This window comes from Vidua chalybeata, chromosome 12, assembly GCF_026979565.1.
Source record: "Vidua chalybeata isolate OUT-0048 chromosome 12, bVidCha1 merged haplotype, whole genome shotgun sequence".
In the NCBI taxonomy this organism is placed as follows: domain Eukaryota; kingdom Metazoa; phylum Chordata; class Aves; order Passeriformes; family Viduidae; genus Vidua; species Vidua chalybeata.
Genome location: NC_071541.1, coordinates 1,783,069 through 1,802,570, shown reverse-complemented (window position 1 = coordinate 1,802,570; position 19,502 = coordinate 1,783,069). Strand labels below are relative to the sequence as shown.

At 47.1% G+C, this 19,502-nt stretch overlaps 1 protein-coding gene across 1 annotated transcript; it reads left to right on the top strand.

Annotated features, from left to right (window-relative positions):
• The first annotated feature begins 227 nt into the window (after positions 1–227).
• On the top strand, positions 228–19,103 carry LRRN1 (leucine rich repeat neuronal 1). The gene is made up of 2 exons (XM_053953928.1): positions 228–346; positions 15,233–19,103. The coding sequence occupies exon 2, from the start codon at positions 15,466–15,468 to the stop codon at positions 17,614–17,616; it is 2,151 nt and encodes a 716-aa protein (XP_053809903.1). The 5' UTR covers positions 228–346; positions 15,233–15,465; the 3' UTR covers positions 17,617–19,103.
• Positions 19,104–19,502: the final 399 nt, after the last annotated feature.

The window sequence follows — 19,502 nt, the reverse complement described above, 5'->3', positions numbered from 1 at the left end:
TGACCCGCGGCGCCTTCCCAGGTGCGCGCCGGCGGCGGCTCAGAGCGGGCGGCACCGGCACCGGCACCGGCAGCGCGCCGCCGCTCCCGCTGTCCTGGGGGCGGGCAGCAGGCACCGGTCCAACCATCCATCCATCCATCATCCATCCATCCATCCATCCATCCATCCATCCATCCATCCATCCATCCATCCATCCATCCATCCATCCATCCATCCATCCGTCCGTCCGTCCGTCCATCCATCCGTCCGTCCGTCCATCGCTCCCCGCATCCCGGCGCGCTGGGACCGCGGCGGCAGCAGCGGATGTGCAGCCCCGGGGGACAACCGCGGCAGCGCCCGGCCGGCGGTGAGTGCGTCCGCCGGGCTCCGGGGAGGGAGCGGAGGCTGCGGGAGCGCCGCGGCTGCAAGGGCTCCGCTCCGCGCTGCGGGGATGTGCGCTGCGATGCGGGGATGTGCGGTGCGGCCCGCGCACAGAGCAAAGTTTGCGGTGGCGGGCGCGCCCCCGGTGCCCCCCGGGGGAGTCCCCGCGGGCTGCGGGGTTTCGGTGGCTCCGCACCGCGCCGGGACCGCCCCGGGGCTGCGGCCGCCTCGCACCTCCGGGGCTGCGGGGTTTCGGCTGCAGCATCGCTCTCCTCCTCCTCCTCCTCCTCCTCCTCCTCCTCCTCTCTCTCGGGTGCTCCGCTGCTCCCCGGGCCGGTTTGCGGTAAATCGGGGATTCTTGCGGGGGGAATCGCCGGTCCCGGGGCCGGCGGTGGGCGCGGGGCCGGCGGTGCGGCAGCGCTGCCCGCGTCCCCCATTTGCATGCGAATGGGAGCGGATCCCGGCAGATGTCCTGCCTCATCCATTCACCCGGAGGAATGCGAGGAGACAAGGAGCCTTCAGTGTGACAATGGCCCTTCAGAAAGCGGCATAAAGGCGCAGTGTGAGCGGGGCCGCGGCTCCGCCGCCCTCCTCCCGCGGCCGCGGCTTTGTGCGCGGGGCGCTGCGGGCGGAGCGGCCGCTCCGCGCCCGGGGGGCTGCGGGACCGGCGCAGGGCGGGCGAGGGATGCTCCGCCGGGTCCCTGCTGCGGCGCACCTGCCCTTCGGGAGGGCTCTTTGCGAAGTCTCTTGCCCCAGAGGTGCGGGGAGAAGCGCGGGGCAGCGGCAGCTCTTTGCCCCGGGACCGGGGGTCCCTGGCCCCGGGTCTGGCGGCCGCGGGCGCACAAAGGGACCGGCCCCGCTGCCGCCCCTTTGTCGCCCCTGTCAAAGGGCCCTTTGAGCGCGGGGCCGGCCCCCGTTCCCTGCGAGAGGAGGGACAGGAGCGAGGCGCATTGTGCCAGCGGCTCAGCCCTGCCGGGGCCGCACAACAGATGTTCGCCTGCGATTTTCGCTCTCCCCCAAGTTATTCTCTCCCCCAGTGCTGGCTCGGGGCGCATCTCCCACCATTTCAGGGAAAGTAGCAGAATTAAACTCAGAGTAGGCAATAATGTTGTCCAAAGGTGAGAGATCACACGCAGGGTGCTTCTCTTCTTGTCCTGGAGCTGCGCGATGGCTCCCAAGTAACGGGTCACTTCAATAAAAACTAGTTTGGAAACCTTTAAGTCTTTTCCTTACGGACTTAAAGGGTCCCTCGAAAAGGAGCCCAGTATTTCTGAAGATCACAAACCTGTTCTGGCCAGTAGCTCAGATGTACCCACAGGGAGATCACAGAGCTTTGGATGACCCGGGGCACACCCAGCATCAGTCCCGCTGCTGTCCAAAGGATCCGGCCAAACCCTGTCCCAAAGTCTTGCAAGTTGGAATTTAAATTAACGGCGGACACACTGAGAGGGACAAAGCAGCGCACGGAGCTTCCCAGATGGGAGTAGTGAGGAGAGAGCCAGGATGGTTCTGCTCTCACCCCCAGGCCAGGGCACAGCCCCTGGGGTTCCTGTGTTCCTGCTCTGCAGCCTCTGTTGTGCCGCTGCTCCGGGACAAGAGCTCCAGTTTAACTTCTACCTTGGCAGTTAAAAGTTATCTGCACAACATTTTCTGTAGCCCGTATAAAATTATCTCTCCCAGTAGGCATTTTGGACTTTCTTAGACCAGTTACTGCGATGACCATAAAGTCTGTTCCATTTACCTAGAACAGACACAATAACACTACTGATCATTGAAGGAAATAGGATTTTGCATTAAGTTGGACAATTACAGAAGGATAACAACTTTTCACATGAGCTGTGAAGGACCTTTTTTTACTCCCGTAAATAATGCTGAGCCCGTCCAAATTCAGGCTGAAAAAAGAAACTTCTGTTCAGTCTGACCTCACAGGGGACAACAGCCCTGGCACAGGGTGCCCAGAGAAGCTGTCACTGCCCCATCCCTGGAAGTGCCCAAGGCCAGGGCTTGGAAACACCCTGGGACAGGGGAAGGTGTCCCTGCCATGGCAGGGGTGGCACTGGATGATCTTGAAGGTCCCTCCCAACCCAAACGAGCCTGCGATTCCATGATTCTCCGTGTGTATTTGGTTCCAGCTCGTGGAGAAAACGGGGTAATTTCAACAAGCACTGGTTAAGCTCTCATCACCATCAGCATCACTCATTCCTAAATCCCCCTCGTGCCCGGGGCCCGGCTCGGCGCCGCGGGCGGAGGAGGGGATGCTGCAGCCTTTGTTTCACACCGATACAGTAGCGTGGCACTGCAGAAGGCAGGGAAAACTTTTCCTAATCGGCGTGCTGGATTCCTGCTGCATCCGGCTGCTGCCTGGCTGCTGCTGCCAAGGAGGGCGGCACATCCCTGCTCCGCGGCTTTTTTTGTAGGGACACTGAAAACACCTTGGATGAATCACAGCAGCGGTCAAGTATTGCTGCTACTGCAGCCTGCATAGCTTAATATTCACTGGAAAGGGGATTTATTTGCATTATTGGGTCTGCAGATTTCTTTTTGTTGTTGTTAGGGATGATAGAGACTCGTCCACATTTAAACAATATTTTTTAAATCTTTTTTTTTTTAGTTTATCTCACTAATCTTTTGAAGCTCTTGTTTCTGTTAAGGATATCAATGAGTAGAAATGGGGACTTTGTTCACAAAGCTCTGAGCCACATTATTTCTGTCTCTTTTGGAGCTGCTCCTCCCCCAGGTGAGTGACTTGCCTGGTCCCAGGTCTGGCTTTGTGTCAGGCTCAGGCCAGGATCAGGCATCACAACAAAAACCCAAACAAACAAAACCCAAGGAGAAGAGTTAAGTGATGTTTACAGAACAGCTCTGGTTGAACAGTATTTATTTTAGTTTATTTTTCAACCAGCGAAGTAGCAAGATGCTGCAAATATTTACAGAGGAGCCAAATTTTTCCAAAATAAAAATCCCTCTGTCTTCCTGCCCACTTTGTCGCCACGGAGGTGCCTGTTCTTTGCAGCCCTGATTAATATAGATGAGTTGTAATTTTCTGACCAAGCCATCCTAGTTCACATATATTATTCCATTGGCAGACATGTGGTCCCCACAGCTGTCCCCTCATTTGTGTATGAAATGGAAACACTGGTGGCATTTGTAGGTTACCATAGTTACACGAACAATACACGTGTGAGGCTTCATCCTGCCAAGCTCCAGATTTTTTTTTCCTGGCAGACATTTTGTAGACACAGAACTGAAGAAAATCTATGTAAAGTTTTTGGAAGCACATAAATGCAGCCCTCCTCCTCCTCTCTGTTTGTCTAAGGCTCATGGACAGCATGCCTGCGTTTCAGCCCCAGCACGGCTGATTCCTGCAGCCCCTTCCAGCTGGAACTGCCAGCCTGGAGACCCATGATGCTCCCAGGAACTGAGAATTCCAGGTTGTGCTCCAGAGCTGTTAAGTCATTAACAGAGTCAGGCCTTAAGCACATCTTTCCCAAAAAATCATTTGTGAGTTCTACACAAAAGGGACTTTGGAGCTGGGATGGTTTTTCTGCTGACTCTCTTAGGAGGGTTGGCAGTGCCTGGAGGGCTCCTGGGAGAGGGGAGAGGTGGGAAGCAGCCAGAGCCCCATGCCAGAACAGAAATCCAAGGAAACCCACTACAAATATTCCCATACTCTGTTTTGTCTCTGTAATTAACATGTGGGAGGAAAAATGGGCAAGAGCAGAGAAAATGGCTTAGGAACTGGTTTTGTTGGTTTGTCATTAATTATTAAATAATGGCGTTTCTCTAAGATTTGGAGGGCCTAAGTTCTGCACAGGTAACTCACAGGACCACTTTGATAAGAAGCAGTCACTGCAGATGTGCCTGAGTTACTCAAAGGCTTTACCAGTCTCATTCTTTTCCTGCAGCTGAGTAATTAAGTTCTTCACTGAATGGACTCTGTAAGGTCAGAGCTGCACATGCCTCCATGGAGGGCTGAGAGCTCCCCAGCTGAAAGTTCTGAGCCCCACTCTCTCATTCTTTGCTGCTTCAAACCCTGCAACTTTATTCAAATTTTGTTTTGCTCTTTAGATGTCGTCTTTTTCTATGTATGGCACTGAAGAAAAATACTGGATTGGCCTATTTTGGATTGGCCTAATTCTCCCCCTGGTGAAGGCAGGACAAGTCTGTGGTATCAGTGAGACAGGAATTAGTCTCTGCTCTTAACTTCTCCTGTAAAATATGTTTATAACTTCACTTTCTATGTCGTAAGACCTTAATTTGGTGTTACAAGGCAGTGTTTCCCTGACATTCCATCTGGCTGAATTATTAAAAGAACAGGACCTGGTTTTTACCTGGAGCACAGTTTCTAAAGATGGAGTATTTGCAGTGGAGTATTGCCTTTTTCTTGCCTTTTTAACGAACAGAACAACAAGGCAAAGCAACTTTAAGTAACGGGCCTGAAATATTGAACAGGGTGCTGTAGTGAGGATGCACTGAAGTTATAAAAGTGCCAGGAGAAGCAGCTCTTTCCCTTATTTTATTGGGTACAGCAGCCTTACTACATAATTTTCTCTCCTGAGGTGCTGCCCTTTAGCCCTCAGTGGTCACACAGGGCTGTATTTTCCCTGAACAATTCCCAAGCTGAAGCAGCTGAACACGGAGGCAAACCTTACTTGGGGGTTTTAGTTAGAAATTTCGGAGGTTGTCAGGCAGCATCTCATTTCCAGGTATTTAATGTAACTAACTCTGGTGATTCCAGCAATTTGGGCATCTGTCAGCTTGCGTTAGAGCAGGAGAGCCAAGGGCTTTTGGAAGCCAAGCCCCCCTGAAGGTTCCTGGCAGGGTTTTTGCCTGGCTGGAGTCTCAGCTCTGGGGTGGCTGCTCCCACCAGTGCTGGGCAAGTGCACCCTGCTCCTGTGGGAGAGCTGTTCTGGGCCTGGAAGGGAGCAGAGCCCCAGGCAGGTGTCGGGGTGGGGGTCTCTTCACACTCCAGAGGCACCCACAGCCCGCTGCCCACCGCGGTGCTGGGAGCCAGCGCTGCCCTGGCGCTCCAGAGGGGAGTCCCGAAGGACTCCTGGGGCTGCAGGGGCACATCCACCCCCGAGCTCAGCTGGCTTCACCCCAAAGGGCTTGGTTTGTGACAGGCAGGGGGTGTCAAAGGCAGGCGTGGGGTGGAAGAGCAGCGCAGCTGAGCCTGGGACGGGGGAAGGTGCAGGGATGGGTCTGGCACCCGGATTGGGATGGATTGGGGATCACCTGCCAGAAACACGAGCTCTGCTTCCACGCACACGTTTCAGAGGCACACACCTCACAAGGTGGGGCTGAGACCCAAACCAGATTGCTCCATGCTCAACAAATGCTTTTGCAAGTGAAAGAAGCTCCTCCAGCTGTGGCAATGCAGAGAAGCCAGAGCTCCAGCCCTGCCAGTGCAGAGCTTCACCTGAGGTCACTGCTCCTTGTTTCATCCTGTTCTAAAGAGAACACTCCTGCCTGCAGAAGCCATGTGGCTGGGGAAGTTCATGGGAGATGTTCCCTGGCTTCCTCCTCCACCCTGGAGTCTGACAGATCACAGAGTGATCACAGATCCTCAGATCCACAGATCCTTAGATCACAGATCCTAAGGAACTTCTACAAAACACCTAAAAGTTATTCAGAGAGAATCCCTGAGCTTGTCCAAAGTTTGGTAGAATAACATTTCACCTTGTTTTAATAAAATATCAATCAAACCTTGGATTGTCTTTTCGTAATTTGAAAATGTTTATCATTTTATATAATGAATTGTTACTTTTCTGTTATTTCATGCATCATATCATTTATATGATTAAGCAAGTCCAAAGCTATCTAATAAATTCATACCTTGCTAATGTGCTGCATACAATTACTGGGATGCAGATGAGCTACTGATTGGCCTTGTTAAATTTTTAAATTACAAATGATCCATCATTCTAACAGAAATAGAGTAAATATTGATAGTTCCAGAGAGCCACCAGTGACTTTTAAATGCATTGAAAAATAACTTAGCCATAGGTGAACAAGCAGTTGCAAAAATGAAAATTTTTAATTGCTGCTTGAAAATGGGCCTTTAAAATGGGTTCATTGTAGTAAAAGGCACCAAGTAAAACCAGGTCAGTGTTTTTTCTAAGTTCACTGACAAATCTGCTTTCCTTTCTTTTTCTGCCCCCTTTAAGTGCAACAAGTCTGGTTAATACAAATTAGGCATTATCATGCCCAAATTAATCACTGTAATTAGGTAAAGATTTTATCTATAAAGCACCAATAACTTAAAATTTTGAGAGGGGAAAAAAACCTCCTTTCTGCAACAGGCAGAACTTTCAGTACCTCTGTGTTTTGCAAGCACTGATGAAAGAAACAATCCATGGAAAACCTGGGATGTGGCCCTGACCAGCCTGAGGACTGAAGCTCAAGGGACAGTTTATAGCCTGTTCTTAAACACACAGTGCATTAAATAAGAAGTATTTTCTCTCTTTCTTAACCTCATGAACGTCTCAAAGCAAAACAGTTTTCTGCATGGAGCAAAGCATCAGAATTCAGGTGATACTTGAGAGCAAGAGAAATGGTTAAATGCAGGCTCTGGGGGTTTCACACTCTCAGCTGACTGAGCTTTCCTGCCCTGATCACGTGGCAACGCTCTCTGAATGATTTTGGGATGAAACAGTGGTGGGGAGCACGTATTTCATGTAGCAGAAGTGCAGAAAGACTCGTGGAAAGGGGGAGGGTTATGGGATACAGCAGTGGAACTGGAGAGAGGGAAAAGAGCCTTTTTCTCAGGTCAGAGGAAAGCCTTGGTTCAGAGCAGTTCCAAACCCAAATCTGTGGCCACTTAATGGAATTAGTTCTGTCCCTTCCCAGCTTGGTTGAGTTCCAGAGTCTTTGTCTTGGTGCTAACAGCCTTTCTATTACATCTCAGCACCTCCCATGCTAAATCCATTTATTTTGTTAGTGGTATGCTCACAATCTTCCCTATCAGATCTTCCCATATCAGCCAACTCAATATATGGGTCTATTAACATTTAAATATATATAGCTCAGAAACAGAGAATTGGATTTTGTAAGCATAAAACTCAGGGAAAAAAAAAATCAATAAAAGTCTGTTTTATTCTAAGGGCTGAAGTCTGTGTCAGCACACTACATGTACAAACTGTGTAGATATAGATCTAGGCTAATAGTAAAATACAGTTTAATACTTAATCACTAATAATTGAAATTCTAACACATATTACAGCCACAGGAAACAGAATTATCAAAACAGAGTGTAAGGAGGACCAGAAAAAGAACTTTTTTTCCTTGATTGAAGAATTGAAGATAAGCAATTGAAGCTCCATGCACATATAATTTTTAATAACGAGCCTTATGCATTCCCTACAGCCAGCACCATTGTGTTGATTTATAAATACCTCCAGAGCTCCTGACTCATTCTACTTGGGATTTATCAGGCACCGTTTGCAGCACAGGGTTTTTTGGCATCCTCTGTGGTAGTAACAACCACGTACACGCCGGGGTCTTTCCCAACTGTGGGGGATCCTGAGTGACTCACAAAACTGGAGTTTGATCTAGAACTGTGTAGGAAGCAAAATAATCACACTGCCAGAAGCCAGTCAGCAAAAAGGGAGGAAAAGGATTTTCTGTTACTTCAGGAAAATCCTCTGGAGTTCTGGCATCCCTGTTTCTCCTGGCTAAAAATATTCCTTGTGTGCTCCTTCTTTTGTTATTATTAACACTTCGCTTCCACTGGCCAAGCTGCTTGGCTCTCAGAGTGGTCAAAACACAAAAAGGGAATTCTACTCCAAAATCCAACCCAATCTCTTCAAGCCCTTTGTCCTCTTCCATTTTTTTTTTTAGGTTTTTGTTTGAATTGTGCTGATTTTGATAGATGGTAAGAAGCAGAGATTTTCTGAGCTGCTCTGTATGAAATCCTCGGGAGGGAGGTGCCCCTGTGGGTTACAAAGATGCTCAGCTCCTTCCACGTGGTTATGAGATCCCAAATATGCCATGACTCAATCCATTTCTACTCTTTAAATATGGTAAGAAGCCAGTTCCTCTACCTTTGGTCCTCTTTCATTCATCAGCCAGCAGATACACAACATGCAAAAAGTAGTTGGAAGAGTTTTCCCAAATTAGTTACGCTCTGGAAATTCCAGATACTGTACTAAAACCAATTAGGTTTCAATTCTCCCTTGCATTAAAATGGAGAGAGGGCTGGGGATGGGTTAGGGCGTGCGAGGGGGAAAGGAAAGCACACCCCAGGGGTTTGCCCTCCACCTGCAGGGCAGGGAGAAGGGAAGAGCTGCAAGGAAGGGCTCAGGGACCTGGATCTTAACCTGGCAGTGGAATGGGCTGACTCTCAGAAATGCTGATCTAATCAAGCTGCTTCCTCTGGTGATGATGTGGAACAGAACAGGGGTCACAGATGGGATTCTTCTGCATCAAATGGAATCAAAGCTTTGCCTTCACATCAAACCCTTCCAGCAGGACATGAAAACAAGTCCTGGACAACAGAACAGCCTGTATTGTCCCAAACTCATTCATGAAGAGAAACGCAGTAAGGAAGCTGATAATAATTTGTGTTCTGAGCATAAGGATATCCCTGCTGCACAAACACATCTCACCTTTCAGGTTTCAAGGCCATGAAGTGGTTTATGAGGTTTTTCTTTCCTAAAGCAAGTACCCTCTGTAATCTGACAGCCCACTGTTTGGCAAGCCCCTGTTACTCCTGATGTCTCTAATATGACTGGTTAATGGTAACCTGTGAGAGATTTTCCATCAGTTGCCAGAAGCTGGGTTGCAATTCTATGGTGCATTTGATGGGCCATCAATACCCAGTGGCTGCTCCCTGCAGGGGATCCAGCCCCTTGCACTCCAGAGCAGCCTGTGAATGAAAACCATTTTTCCCTCTCCTGCAAATTTACTTCAATATTTTAATGAAAAAATACTGTATCAGATGCGAGTCTTAAGAATAAGCTCCAATAAATTACAAATTTCCAAGCTGTAATATGCTGCTTCTGCAGTGCAGACGTTATGAATAGGATGCTCTTCGCAGTTCTTTGGTGGAGATAAGAGTAGTATTTTTCAAAAGAACACAGATAAAGCACGCTAAGGTTGTCTCGAGATACAGCAAATCGCCTTCTCACCAGAGCTTTCCCCAAAATAAAACACAGACCTTATTTTGATGGAATGTGTGTACAGATGAGAATAAAAAGCAGGCATTATTTGCAAGGAAAAGAACCCTCAAAACTTTAATATTATAAATCCCTGAAGATGTGTTTTGAGGCTTTATACCATTATTACATGTCCTACGGGCCCTTGTTTCTGTATTTCCTTTTCATACCCAGCTCCCACGTTCAGATTTTTTTCAAGCTCCTTCAACTGTCATCATTTTCAGCTTGATTTTTCTGTATTTTTCACAATTCAGACCTGTAAATAGCTTATTTCCTGATGACACTGGAGACTTTAAAAACCACACTATAAAAGGCTTATTATCAAGCATTATTCCTCAATATTTTTTTCTAAATACACAGGATTGCCACTGTAAATTTAATTCCTGGGAAAGGAGCCCATTCTGTGGGTTAGCTCGAAATGTCCTGGTTATTAAACTCCAAGTTCTCTTTCTCTAGGATGTGCAAGGTCACTGATGCTCTTGACTGGAGCAAGCCTGACTTTAGCAACCTGCTTTGAGACTGGGTTTAGTGTCTGAGCTTACTGCTGGGATTTAGAGGCTGCTCCTATTTCAGTGCCTCTCCCTCCTAAAGCCTGGCCTGAGGCGCTGGCTCAGCTGAGCAGGGCACCAATCCCTGTTTTATCCAGGAAAATGGGGATGCACAGCTGCAGGGGCCCTGCTGAAGCGCAGGGCAGGGCAGGTTTTACCTCCAACACGCACAAAACCCTTTCCTTAAACTTGCCCAGGTTAAACTTGCCCAGCTGCCTTAACCAGCAGTGATCCCAGCCTGAGCTCCCTGTGGGCTCCCTCACCTCCAGTGGTGCTTCCAGCATCCACAGAGCTCCTTTGCCAGCCCAGCCTCCAGCTGGAGGTCCCCTCTCCCAAGAGGCTCTTCAGAGTCACAGAAGGGGTCAGGCTGGAAGGGACATCTGGTGCCACCTCCGTGCTCCAGCAGGGCCGTCCCAGAGCACAGGATTGTGTCCAGATGGGTCTGGAATGTCCCCAGGGAGGAGACTCCAGCCCCTCTCTGGACAGTGTGTTCAGTGTGTGGTCACTGCACAGGGAAGTTCTGCCTCATGCTCAGCTGGAGCTTCTGGGAATCAGGTCCTGCCCGTTCCTCTTGTCCTGTTCCTCAGGGTCACAGCAGGGTCTGGATCTGTACTGCTCCCACTCTGAATTCCACCTCCCAGTTCCAGGATGTGGGAGCCCAGCACACCCCTCTGCCTGCCCTGGCTGGCTCCAGACCCTGGCAGGGGCTCAGAGACCTTGGCACAAAGTCAAAAACACCTGTGGCTTTGATTTTAGCCTGTGGGAAAAGCTGCCAACTCTGTGTGAGGAATTACAAACCACAAGGGTTTGAGTAGTGTGGTAGTTGAATTAACACAGGGTGAAAAAGTAGAATTTTGGGGTTTTTAGAATGTGGTTCAGGGGTACAAGATGGAGGGATTTGGGCATGTCCTGACCTTCTTCTCCTTCTCCTTGCCCTCCATGTCTCGCTGTGCTGGTGACACTTTTCTGTTGGTTTAAGGCACAGACACACTGTCCAACACCAATGACAGACATTGGCACGTTATTGTAACCACGGCACACGGAGTTTTTGGTATAAAATGTGAACACTGCCCTGAGGGCAGACAGAATGCCATGGCCGAGCTGCTGGGCAGAGCTCAGCAGGGCAGAGAGAGAATGTTCTAGAGAAGGGAAAATGAACAACCTTGAGAAGGTGATCCTGCACATACAGACTCCTCCTTTGGCTGCACGGGCTGGGAGAACAAGGAATTTTACACTCTTGGGGTCATCCCAACACCCAGACCCCGAGACCACCTAAAGCCCCCCCAGTTCTAGCTGGCACTAACCCTGCTCCAGGTGCCTGGGCAGGGCTGTCCCACCTGCATTCCCCTGCTGCCCCACCCGGCCCAGGCTGCAGCAGCCAGGACAGGTTTTCCTGGCGCTGATGGAATGCAGGAGCTGCACGAGTCGTTAGCAGAACAGACAATTTTCCAGCACACAGCTCAGGTACTGAGGCTCAGCCTGGGAAAGAGGGGAGGAACGGGGGATCAGCGTGTGCTTCTGGCTCTCAGCAACTGCAGAATAAATTGCTTGTCTTAGCCTGAGGTAATTTCTTTGTGTATCTGATCCCTCCAACTTTTACCTGGGCACACACAGTGCAGGTGGCTGCCGACCAAAATCTGGGCTGATGCTACTGCAATACAAAAGAAATTCTGCAAGGATGAGCCACCTAACTGTGGGGAGGGAGGATTTGCTGTGGCAGCATCACTGTTTCAAAATGCTCCCAGATATCCATGTGCAAACAAGATTGTTGCTCTTTTCAGCGAATTTTAATAGTGACCATTAATACAGTTGTCAGGGAAGTGACAACACTTTGTTTTCCTATTACCAAGCAAAAATGTTTAATAGCTGTTCTTTTTAGTTGGCAGGTTAACTGTGAACACTTTTAATGAACAGTTTCTTTCATGCTTGTCCCTTCATATTTTCCTCTTCCTGCACAGGAGGTTTAAATGTACTTTTTTCTTCCAATCACCCACCCAACCTCACTCTTTAAGAGCCACCAGGCAGGCCGTGGCTGCCAGGGCACACCTCTTCCCACCCACCCTCTTTCCAAGGAAAACTGAAATGAAGGATCTTCTGCTCCATAACCAAATGCCCACCCTCGTGATTTGTTAGGCCAAACAAATTCTCAGTGTTAACCATCCTTCAGAACTTAGGTGGAAAGGGAAGAGTTAGACCTCCCCATGGCACTTCCAGGATGGGAGACAGGAGTGATGCTCCTGTTTCTGCCCTCAGGGAACAGGAACAAGCCAACACCCCGGGCAGCTGCTGTGGGTTTGCTGGTGACAGAAATGTGGCTTTTTTTCTGCACTGGGTACTGAGTAGTGCCATGGAAAATGCATTTAATTAGCTCAGAGTAAAATAATTCCCTCCATATCTCTCACATTAAATTAGCCATTATTTCTGCTGATATCAAGTTACCAGCTGTTACAACTGCTGTTGTGGGTTGGAACAGCAGAAAATATGAATCTAACAAATGAGAGGGAAGGCAGGGAATGCTAAAAGCTTTCCTTCACACCCTCAGTATCTGCGACACCAAACATTGCAGAGGTGTCTGGGATCAGTGCTGCCAGCTCTGCAAACACTGGGAAGCTGAGAATCCCGGGCAAAGGGATGGCTTTTGGTGGCTGCTCTGCTGCCTCTGTGGCTTTGGTCAGGGCTGTGGATGGGGTTTTACACACCACAGGTAGCTAAAACCAAAGCCCATGACTTGGGTTGTCCCTCCTGCTGGGGCACACGGGGCTGCTCAGAATTCACTCCTTTATTACCCTGGAATTTCATTTCCAGCTTCATCCAAGCTGCCCTGGGCTGGGAGAGGCTGAGGAAAGCAATGTGTGGGTTGTTTCTAAATTTGCAGTTAAATAAAATTAAATCCATTTGCGGTAGAAAATAGCTACACAAGAGAACAAGCCACTAGGAACTTGTAAAATCATATATTTACAGTGATCATAAACCCAGAACTCTGGTCAATAAACCCACAAATGCCTTCTTAGCAAAGATGAACAATAACTGTAACGTGCAAGTAAGAGGATATAAATATTCAACAAAGAAAGATTGAATTTGATTTTTTTTTTTTTTTGCAACATCTAGACATGCTCCTAGATATTTTAAAAGAACCTTTGAAGTGTTTTTCAGGCAGTTTGGTTTCTAAAGCATTACATGATTCATACAGCCACGTCAGGGCTAAGGCAGTAGTAAAACATCATTAGGGCCCTCAGCTTTGTGAGGCTCCAACTCCCTTCTCTTCACCCACTGAGAAGCTGCAGGAGAAATCCCACAGGCAGGAATTTTGGCAGCAATGCTGCCTCTTTGGTGCCCCTGCCCTGGGCCAGGTGCAGAGCAGGAGCAGGGACACGTCCCTGGGTGAGGGGACAGCCCTCAGGGCCCCTCCTGTACCTGCCTGGGATCGTGACTGGGGGAAGGCACCGCCTGCATTATTCACTGCAAAATGCTGCCATTTGAAAATCTGCAATTAAATCAATTAAACTTCAGATGCCATCAATTTTCCTAGAACTGGCTGGCTTGGGTCAGCTACAAATGTGTTGCTGTGGAGGGAAGCATCCATCAGAGTCAGCAGAGCTCAGCTGCTCCAGCCTCCTCATCACTCCAACACATCCCCGACTATCACGGTGCCATTGGGATTTATTTTTTAATACAGTCTTAGTCAATTCTTCCATCAGTTGGAAGTTATTTGGGAAGGAATGCTGGTCCTACATTTGGTTTCCTCCCCTCCAGCAGAGTTTGCTCAGCTCTCATTCAAGTCTCAGCTACCAGAGAGAAAATCTGACTCAACAGGGTCAAATGTATCCTGAGTCCCACTCCTCTTCCCCGTCCTCCAAAGCACAACCACAGAATAACAATATAAAAATAAATAATAAAATTGCTGTTGGGTGTTTTCTACCTACAGCACTACATCATAATCTGAAATAAAACATGGTAATTTCATTATATAATATGATCAGATTTAGAAGTGAGTGTTGTACAAATGGGATTCCTGTCACCACTATCCAGAGGAGTATTTCAAACCTATTTTAGAAGCTGTATTTAGTTTTATTATTTTATATAGAACCATATTTTGTGGGCTGTGACTTGGCTGAAGCTTTGCTACGTTCTAATTGAAAAAGATGTGATTTCATCACTGAGTTCTCTCAGATATCACAGAGTGGTTTGGGTTGGGAGGGACCTTAAAGCCCATCCAGTGCCACCCCTGCCACCTTCCACTATCCCAGGTTGCTCCAAGCCCCACCTGACCTGGCCTTGGACACCTTCAGGGATGGGGAGTCCACACAGCACAACCTGATTATTTTAGTTACATAAAAACCCAAACCTTTTGTTTGAAAAGTCTCAACTGCACTCACCAGAGTGAATTTCCAGTGAAGGGAGGAGGAGAAATATTTTACTAGGAGATTTTCCTGGAATATATGTTCAAAGCCTCGCAATACACCAGATGTTCTGAGGTGCCTGGACACAGCTGGGTTAATTTAAATGCACTCTTGCATGAACAACTTCAGGCTAAGCAGATACAAATGTGGGGCTTACACAGCAATTTGGGATTGTGGTGAACAGTTCATACGATCACAATGCAGTACAAACAGCTGAAATAAGGGCAGTACATTCATTTAATCAAATTTACTGTTATTGTTTGGTGCTGAGCTGGATTAAATCTAAGCTGTTATCTGGAACTGATTCGATTAGCTCGGATAAATTTTGGCAAAGTTCATAAACATTTAGCTTCAAACTTCTAAACCAGCAGCTTCCTGAGCCTTAATTCCACACGCCTGAAATCCAAGCCTTGGGGACAGGGATTGGGCATTGACGCTCGTCTGAGACCCCGCTGTGCTCACCAGCACATCCTCCACCCTCAGCATTCCCAAGCCATTCAGACTACTCCTGCAGGGTAAATCTGAGAGGTATCCATCCCAAAGTTTCATTTTTTGGTAATTCGCTCAGAGAGATTTCTCATGTTAACCCCAAGGAGGAGAGAGTTCCAAACCCTAGATAATTTAGCTACACCAGATTGGGTTTTTTTGTAAGAGATTACTGTTAAAACAACGATTGTTTTCAGATGTTTTCTTTCAAAGGTTGAAGAAACTAAATAATAGATGAGCTATATATAAGCTGAGCATAACATATACCCTAATCTGCTTTCAGGACCATCTTCAGGCACTGATGTACAGAAGATTCTAAAACACTGAGGAGCAGCTGAGAGTCTTCAGAGCATTTCTTAACTTCACTAAACTCAGAAAATCATCTTTCACCTTTCTGGATGTCCAAGCCTTTCACCTTAAACGTCAAGCTTTACGTTTTCTGCCTGATAGGGGATCACCCTCTTCCTCCGTGGGGATTTTAGGGGGCTGGGGAGCTGAACCCCCTCGCTGGCCAGCATGGCAAAGGTTAGAGTTGTTTTAACTGTGTGCCAGTTGGTGCTAGAACTGTTAATGAATTCATTAACTGAGTCTTCCATACAGAGCAGCGAATGTCCACAGCTTTGTGTCTGTGAAATCAGGCCCTGGTTTACACCACAGTCAACCTACAGGGAAGCCACCACAGTTGACTGCAACGACCTCCGGTTAACAAAAATCCCCAGCAACCTCTCCAGTGACACTCAAGTCCTTCTGCTGCAAAGCAACAACATTGCAAAGACCACAGACGAACTCCAACAGCTCTTTAACTTAACAGAATTGGATTTTTCACAAAATAACTTCACAAGTATCAGAGATGTAGGGCTCTCCAACCTCACTCAGCTTACCACTTTGCACCTGGAGGAGAACCAGATCACAGAGATGACTGACTACTGCCTGCAGGACCTCTGCAATCTGCAAGAGCTCTACATAAATCACAACCAGATCAGCAGCATTTCTGCAAACGCATTCTCTGGCCTGAAAAATCTTCTGAGATTACACCTCAACTCCAACAAATTAAAGGTTATTGACAGCCGTTGGTTTGATTCTACTCCCAACTTAGAGATTCTCATGATTGGAGAAAACCCAGTGATTGGAATACTTGATATGAATTTCAAACCACTCTCAAACTTAAGGAGTCTGGTTTTGGCAGGCATGTACCTCACAGACATTCCTGGCAATGCGTTGGTAGGCTTGGATAGTCTTGAAAGTCTTTCTTTTTATGACAACAAGTTGGTAAAAGTTCCTCAGCTTGCACTTGAGAAAGTTCCCAATTTAAAATTCCTGGATCTCAACAAAAATCCAATTCATAAAATTCAAGAAGGGGATTTTAAAAACATGCTCAGATTGAAAGAGCTTGGGATCAACAACATGGGAGAACTCGTGTCTGTCGATAGGTACGCGCTGGACAACCTGCCTGAGCTCACAAAGCTGGAAGCCACCAACAACCCAAAGCTGTCTTACATCCATCGCCTGGCGTTCCGCAACGTCCCTGCCCTGGAGAGCCTGATGCTCAACAACAATGCCTTGAATGCAGTCTACCAAAAGACAGTGGAATCCCTCCCAAACCTGCGTGAGATCAGCATCCACAGCAACCCGCTCAGGTGCGACTGCGTTATCCACTGGATCAACTCCAACAAAACCAACATCCGCTTCATGGAGCCTCTCTCCATGTTCTGTGCTATGCCTCCGGAATACCGGGGGCAGCAGGTGAAGGAAGTGCTGATACAGGATTCAAACGAACAATGTCTTCCAATGATCTCTCACGAGACCTTTCCCAATCACTTAAACCTGGACATCGGCATGACGGTGTTTTTAGATTGCCGGGCCATGGCAGAACCTGAGCCAGAAATCTACTGGGTCACCCCTCTGGGCAATAAAGTCACCGTGGAAAGCCTCTCTGACAAATACAAGCTGAGCAGTGAGGGCACCTTGGAAATCTCCAACATCCAGGTTGAGGACTCCGGGAGATACACCTGTGTCGCTCAAAACATAGAAGGAGCTGACACGAGGGTCGCTACCATCCGGGTGAACGGGACGCTCCTGGATGGCACCCAGGTTCTGAAGATCTACGTTAAACAAGCCGAGTCCCATTCCATCCTGGTTTCTTGGAAAGTCAACTCCAACGTCATGACATCCAATTTAAAATGGTCATCGGCCACGATGAAGATTGACAACCCTCACATCACCTACACCGCCAGGGTCCCGGTGGATGTCCACGAATACAACCTCACACATTTACAACCCTCTACAGACTATGAAGTGTGTCTGACAGTGTCCAACATCCACCAGCAAACGCAGAGATCCTGTGTCAACGTCACAACCAAAAACGCGGCTTTTGCGCTGGATATTTCCGATCAGGAAACCAGCACGGCCCTGGCAGCGGTGATGGGATCCATGTTTGCTGTCATCAGCCTCGCCTCCGTCTCTGTTTATATCGCAAAAAGGTTTAAGAGAAAAAACTACCACCACTCATTGAAAAAATATATGCAAAAAACCTCTTCAATCCCCCTGAACGAGCTCTACCCTCCACTTATTAATCTCTGGGAAGGTGACAGTGAAAAAGACAAGGATGGCTCTGCAGAGACCAAGCCGACCCAAGTCGACACATCCAGAAGCTATTACATGTGGTAACTCAGAGGATATTTTGCTTCTGGTAGTAAGGAGCACAAAGACTTTTTTGCTTTATTCTGCAAAAACGACGAGTTGAAGACTTTTGTATTTTTGACTTTGCTAGTCCGTGGCAGAGCGGTGAGGACAGGTGGATATTTCAGGATTTTTTTAGTATAGCGTATCGCAATGGGTTGACACAAATGGCAGCTTCACCTAGCTTCCACTTCTCTGTTAATTTTATTATTTTTTTCCTTTTTTTTGTTTTTTTTTTGGTTGATTTTTTTTTTTTTTTTTTTAGTTATTATTGTGCTAAACTTAACACTGTCCTAACTCCAGTGCTGAATAAAAAGAAGGAGAGGCTGGGCGAGCCCGCGGTTCCGACGCCGCCGGCCCCGGTGTCCCGAAGCCATCGCGGGGCAGGATTGCACCGAGCCAACCCTCAGTTTTGGACCTGCAGTGAACTAGGTTTGTGACCCTGGTCTGAGGACTCTGCCCTGAGAAAAGGAGACCCTGAATGATGTTAGTTGACTGTACTGTAATGTTGTATCAACTGATTTGAATGTTTTTGACTTTCAGCAATGAGTTTTCTTTTTTATTATTATTTTTGTAGTAGTTGAAGGCTTAGGTAAAGCTAACAGGCAATAGGAATAAGTACAAACAATTTTTTTAATGTAACAGACTAAATGGTAATTGTTCTTATTCTTTTTATTCTATTTAGTAGACACTTTTGAAGAATTACTAGAGTTTTGTTGTGTTTAAATCACCAGCACATGGTGTTTAATGAAAGCAGAGCTATAATAAATTTAGTTTTGTTCTGATGTTTTTAATTTAGAAGTCACAATAATGTATTGGGTTTAGACGTCACTAGTTTGACTGGTGATCATGTTTTGACATAAAATATATCCAAAATGTTATATAAAAATATCATGGGGGTTTTTTCTTGATGAAATGAAGTTCCAAATTCAGGTTTTTTATGCATTTATGTTAATAGCAGTGTTTTCTCTGCACTAGAGGCAAAATATGGAAAATAATTTATTGAGAAAAATGTCTCAGCATGGCTTTTGGACTGAGAGTCACATGCAGAATCAAAACTGTTTGGCATAGGGTACACACCAAGAAGAACTCACAGAGTGTGTAACAGGACTTTTTCCTTTTTGTATACTTTTCTGTTTATATTTTGAGCTAAGATAGAAATGAAGCTGACATTTAGCTGTCATTACCATCAGTTAGGACAAAAAAAACTCAGTGCTACCAAACTGAAATAAACCAGTTGATTCTTGGAATATACTTGAAAAGAAATTTATTTGGATTAATGTTCCTCCAAAAGCAGAAATTAAGATTAAAACTACCAAGACAGTTACGTTTGGTCCAATACTGAACTGTATTTTTTACAGGCTTAAAATTAATCCGTATTCTGAGTATTTTCCTGAATTACTGTGGTAAAAGAGAGCAGCAGTGTTCTGTGTGCACTGGGTACAATATAAAGGCATCATTTACAGTTGAACCTATGGAAGTGTTGTGCGTTGTCTTTTCTGAATCCCTGGAAGTTCTGCACGCGAGTCAAGAGCAGGGTGGGCTCCAGGGAACACCACACCCCTCAGCAACAAGCACAGCATTTTCTGCACTTTACCACCACTTCCAGTGTGCAATTTTTATACACTAGAAAAGTTCTTGGTAAGTAACAGTTAATTGCTCAAATAAAGGATGTGCCTGGGGCTGTGTGAGGTTTTTTAACTCATTGGTTTCTCAAATATACCCAAGATCCCTTAAAATTTACAGATAAGCCTCACAGTTCTTTTTCCTTGTCTAAAAGTGAAAAGTTACCAGCATTGTTTCATTAATCAACTGCCTTGGTACAAAAACTTATCCATCCATCCCTTGGACAACCTGTCCCGTTGGTCTTGTGT